Here is a 5,726-nt window from a genome sequence, read left to right on the forward strand (position 1 = left end):
AAGTGTCAAAGTAATGAATAACCCGGTAAGACTGGGATTGAACCACAGAGATGTTAATTGTATAAATTATAAACAACAATAATAGTAGTAGTAGTAGTAGTAGTAGTATTAATATTACTATAATAATAATAATAATAATAATAATAATAAAATAAAGAAAAAATTGATGAGAACTTTGATATGGATCCACAAGTGTCGATTACACCATACGGTTAGATTATGAAAGTGTCAAGTATTTGTTATATTAAGTGTTATAGAAAATAAATCTAGATTAACCATTTAACAAGTAAAGTATTAAGAGTAAACAAGATAACAAATACAAAACATGTTAGTATCAAACGTTAAACATGTTAGTATCAAACATTAATGTCCATGTTAAGTTTACACTATACTTATTCTTACATAATTAGTGTAACATTTTCACCTTGATATAATAAATTAGGCTAAATATAATGAAAAAATAAAATATAAATAAACAAGATAAGAACATAAATGAGATAAAAGTTAATTAAGTAAAGAAAAGAAAATGAAAAGAGAGAAAGCAAGAGCATGATCTTAATTTGAAAACTAAGATGCCTAAATGCATGACAAATGTCTCCTTTTATAGGCTAAAATTTGAAACTATTGATTTGATGACTAATTGTTTAGTGAGTAGTCATATCTTGACTTCGTGACAATCCTTATATTTTTGTTTGAATAAAACGTCATTGATAATGTTAAAATTTGAACCAAATTTCCACATGAAAGTTTTAGAAAATTATCTCATCTTTTCAAGAAAAAAATTGAGGTTATTTGGATTTTTAGAACTTAAGATATGGGCTAAACACTGAACATTGTCTTGGCTGCATGACAGATTCGGACTTATATGTTGTTGCTAAGATTTAGACTTCCAAACAGCAGAATTAAGTCTTGACTTTCGTATGAAAGCTTTAGGCCTATATCTTAGCTTTCCATTCATATAAAGCAAATCTAAATTTGAGATCTATAGCTCCAGATATAACCTAATTACCAAACAGTATTCTAGTTTGAACTGTACTAGCATCTCTTTTCTAAGCTTCTCTTCTCTTTGTCCTTTCAATTTCAATACTTCAACTCATCAATCGATTCTTTTATTTACGTGATAAGCTTGCATTTAGGATGAACATTTACTATAAATTAAAGGTATCTTATGATATCAGACTTGTTATTATAATATATAGTTTAGTTAAGGAGTTATTAATATTTCAAGTGCAAAATAATGATATATAACCTTAATAAAAATATACTCTTAAGTATTAATCATATATCATATATATTTAGATTCTCTTGCTAATTTTGCAATTAGACTAGCTATATGTGTTTCTAAGAAAAAACTAGTTGTTTATAATTGTGATATTCTCACTAATAGCTAAAATGGTCGATTGGTTTATACCATTGGTTTATATTGATCAAGTCAGTTAGTCAATCGATTTCTATTAAATTAACATGTATTCATTACTAATTAATAAGCAGTTGACCAAATCATTTGGTTACCCCAAATAATCAACCAATTTTATACATAATTCTAGATTTAGCAATTTAATTTAAGCATATTTTTAAAATTGTTTATATTCTTAAAATTGTTAACTTAAATTTTATCTAATTATTATTAATTATTTAACCTATATAAAATAAAGAGTGTAAATTCATTTTAATTATGTTATATAAGTAAGATAAAAGATGTAGATTTTGGTTTCACTTATAATAATTGTACAGAAAAACAAAAGGACAATTGTACCATCGTGCCATTACACTCCTCTAAGCACGTATTGATAATGTTTTACATACTCAACCTCGATTTATAGTTCAAGAGAATCACAAGCATAGAGAGACCAAAGAGCTATCTCATCGACTGTCTGTTTGTTTACTATAAAAGTAATCACACAGAATTTGCAGAAACCAGAAGCTCAAAGAACAGACCATTTCAGAGCAGTTGGTCCAGATAAGGATCTTTTGGAGATTTTTCTCCTAGATAACCTGAAACACTTTGAGAAACCCCGGAAACGAAGTTACTAACCACGGAGGAGCCCCATCCCAGCCACCCACTCTGCGCTGCTTGCTGGTTTGCCTCGACCATGTTCCTCTGCTTTTCCTCTACCATATCCAGCCACCTCTTTGCCATAAATTCCCTTATAGCTTGAATCCCCTTGCTCACTATCTCTTTTGGCGGAACTAACAGTGGATTTTCATTCAAGTTGAGCTTGGTTAGATTTTCTAGCCTGGCAAACCTGTCAGGAAGAGCTCGGATTTGGTTGTTGCTGAGATCGAGCTCCCTGAGGTTAATTAAATCACCAATTTCTTCAGGAAGTTCTTCCAAGTCACTGAAATTACTGCTCAGATTCAGGACGTCTAAATTTTTTAATCTCCCTATTGCTCGTGGCAGGCCTCGCAGCTGATTGAAATGAACATCCAAAAATCTCAAAGACTTCATTTCACAAATAGAAGTTGGAAGAAGACGGATCTTATTCAACTGAACTGAAAGCCTTTCAAGATTCACCAGTCCATATCCAATATTTGCCGGCAAAGATAGCAAGTTGTTAAAGCTTGCATCTATCTCCACCAGTGAACTACAACAAAAGACAAATCTAGTTTTCAACAGCAGACCAAATGAAAAGCGCAGAAAAAAATGGAAGTTAAGAAACAATCTACCAAAAACGGTGATTTGAAAGATGAACTGGGAAGAGAACACAGAAAATGAGGATTACCTGGAAAGAGCAATGCTATCAGGGAGGGCCTTCAACTTATTTGCTGACACATTTAGGATCTTAAGATTTCGCAACAATCCAATTGAATCTGGCAGGAAAACTAAAAGATTGGAAGACACATCAAGCTCCACAAGTTTCTCAAGTCCCGCGATAGAATCAGGAAGGACCTGTTTCCCCAAACAAATGAACCATATATCAAGAAAAACTCAAACACCATATTCTAATCAACAAAAATAATGTCCACTAGTTGCATCAATAACAAAAATCTTCACCATTCAAAGTCATCTAGGACACAAAAAAAACTTGTGAATCTTTTCAGGGTTACTGTGACTGCATGAATCAATACAAGTTCTTGTGAACAATAACAGTTCATGGACGAATAGCTAAATCAACCTATATGAATTGTCTAAGCTTGTAATTTGAGCATGCTAAACACCAACCTCCACCTTAGCATAGTAAACCACCATATTATATTTAGACCCAAAAGCCCATCACGACTAGCAAAAACAAAGCAAACTTTTACACAGCAAGGGTGAAGATTTAAAATACTTTTAGGGATGTCTTGTGTACTTGAAAGCTCTAGCCTACGATTAAAGCCTAAACTGAGCCTTGGATATTTAGCTGGTAAGGGATACAAGACACTCCTCTATAACCTTTCTTTCTTTCCATTCATCTTCTTTTTTTTTTCCCACACGCAAATTTTATGCAATAGACATGGGCAATATTTGACCCATTATTTTGTTAACACACCAAACATATTAGCTGATTAAATGGAAGAAAACATCAGAATATATACTTGTTCCCTGATCGGGATTGCAGCTTGAAACTTTTTGCTGATTAAATCAAGAGCAAACCACTACTTGATGCCAGCTTGCTCATGGATAATCAGCAGACTAAAATTATCACACCTTACCTTAGATTGGTGGGTAAAAGTTTTAGACGCGTACGAACAGTGAAGCAGTAAAGTTGTTGCTGACCAACTCATTTAGGTTTTAGCAGAGATGAGTATATGAATGGCAAAGAGTGATTACTTTAGCAGGTGCTAGAAAATATCACAAGCAAAGTCATCTAAAAGCAAATATGTATACCAGTGAACTAAAACAAATAATACACTACCACTTTCCCCATAACAAAACATTAAAAAGAAAAGAAACGGTAGAAAATTATGATACCTCTAACTGATTTTGCGAGAGATTGAGCACAAGCAAGCCATGAAGTCTGCCAATGGATTCAGGAATCAACCTCAACTGACGCGCAGAAAGATTCACTCGTTCCACAGCCCCACCACTCTCTGCTTCTCTAAGTATAGCAACAACCTCCTCATCAACTTGCTCACCGGTCTCTATCTCTCTTACAACAACATCCCTATAAACACCAACAAGCATCTCTTCTACTTCCTTTAACTGCCTCTCATATTCCTCATGCATCTCCTCCAACTTCAACACTGCCTTGTATATCTCCGTTTTACCTGGTTCTTGCATCAGGGTCAAGTTGGATCGGGCCATGGAGACAACGTCTGGGTTGGGTCGAGGACCGAGAGATTCGAGGATGAGGAAGATATTGGTGGCGGAGGAGGGGATGGCTTGGGTCAGCGAGGAGAGGACCTTCGGGTAGTTCAAATAGGGAAATTGGGCTGACAGGTTTTGATCAAACTGTTGAGAGTTGGGATCAGTTTGGGATAGAAGATAGGAAAGAATTGGGAAATCATCGTTTTTCTTGGAAATGGAATCCATTTCCATTTCTTTTCAGATCGAAACAGAGAGAGATGGTTGATGATGGAGTAGTAGAAGTCGTTGAAGAGGATGATCAAGGAGCGAACTGTGGGTTTTTCCGAGGTTGACCGTCACTATGGTTGACGTTTGACGGATTTTTCATTCAGGAGCTTGATAAATGCCACGTAGAAATGTATGAGAATTGACCGTTTGACTGAGCTCCTCTTCAATTAGTTGTTACTGGCTGCTGATATGCATCAGGTAAGAAAATTACATTATTCATTGGATGATAATGGGCAAGCAAAATAACTAAATTATTCATAATATTTGTAAAAATTGATTTCGAATAAATCAAATCAGATTTTTTCTAAATCTATTGGATAATCTTTGTTAACAAATTAAAAAAATAAATTCAATAAATTTTGTTTTTTTAATTTTTAAAATTAAAAATAGAAGAAATCAAACCGAAAAAAATATTATATATAATCAAATAGAATAGACAAGCTTCTTTTCTATAAAAAAGAAAAGTGGAAAAAGTTTTTTTTTATCCCATTTAGACTTATTGGATTTTTAAAAAAAAATCAAACCAAAAATAAATAAATAACCTAATTTAATCATAGGTTAATGAAAAACTTTCCCTTCAAACAAAAACTTGCTTCATGTATGTTAAAAGAACGCTAAATGTTTCAAAAAAAAACAATCCTTAACTTTCAGTTAAATTTGAATAAGTCCTAATTTAATATTAAAGAAAATTTATTTAATTCCATTTTCGGTTTTTCAAAAAAAAATTCTAAGAAACTGAAAAAATAAAACAAAATTACAAATAATCAAACTAGATAATTAAGCTACCCATTTTGATCTTAAAAAAATCAAAACCTAGTAAAAAATATCATTGTAAATACTTCAACCATCATTTCAAATTCCTTTCCAATTCTTATTAAATTCAATTCCTATGTCACATCATCTATTCATTTACGTGGATTCAACATAAACATAACTTTTTATATTACACTAAAAAACCAATTTCATGGATTATAGCATCTGAACAATATTATCCAAGTAATAATAATTCACATTAATCCTAGACAATCACAAAACATTAATGAGCTTCGACACTTCCATTCTCTTCCTATTAGCTTCCATCAATGTCTCTTCTTTTTTTTATTTTTTTTCTTTTTTTTATATCATGATTTTTTCTTACTATTATCATGATTCAACACCAAACAAAAAAAAAATTTCACTTCAATTGGCTCAATTTAATCAATTTTAATAATTCCCCTAATTTATATCA

General features: G+C 32.2%; 1 protein-coding gene across 1 annotated transcript; it reads right to left on the minus strand.

Moving 5' to 3' along the window:
* Nucleotides 1–1,683: 1,683 nt before the first annotated feature.
* Nucleotides 1,684–4,595, minus strand: LOC105140216 (plant intracellular Ras-group-related LRR protein 3-like). The gene is made up of 3 exons (XM_011046954.1): nucleotides 3,896–4,595; nucleotides 2,724–2,890; nucleotides 1,684–2,585 (listed from the first exon to the last, which is right to left on the minus strand). Exons 1-3 carry the CDS (start codon nucleotides 4,460–4,462, stop codon nucleotides 1,943–1,945), a joined length of 1,377 nt encoding a protein of 458 aa, XP_011045256.1. The 5' UTR covers nucleotides 4,463–4,595; the 3' UTR covers nucleotides 1,684–1,942.
* Between the last annotated feature and the right edge of the window lie 1,131 nt (nucleotides 4,596–5,726).

This window comes from Populus euphratica, unplaced genomic scaffold, assembly GCF_000495115.2.
Source record: "Populus euphratica unplaced genomic scaffold, PopEup_1.0 scaffold251.1, whole genome shotgun sequence".
Lineage (NCBI taxonomy): Eukaryota > Viridiplantae > Streptophyta > Magnoliopsida > Malpighiales > Salicaceae > Populus > Populus euphratica.

Bases quoted from the DNA above. Each gene is read 5' to 3' on its own strand.
- LOC105140216 (XM_011046954.1), bottom strand. From the start codon at position 4,462: ATGGAAATGGATTCCATTTCCAAGAAAAACGATGATTTCCCAATTCTT. The intron at 2,891-3,895 runs GTATCATAATTT...TTGGGGAAACAG, and splicing joins TCTCGCAAAATCAGTTAGAG to GTCCTTCCTGATTCTATCGC. The intron at 2,586-2,723 runs GTAATCCTCATT...CTTTTGTTGTAG, and splicing joins GATAGCATTGCTCTTTCCAG to TTCACTGGTGGAGATAGATG.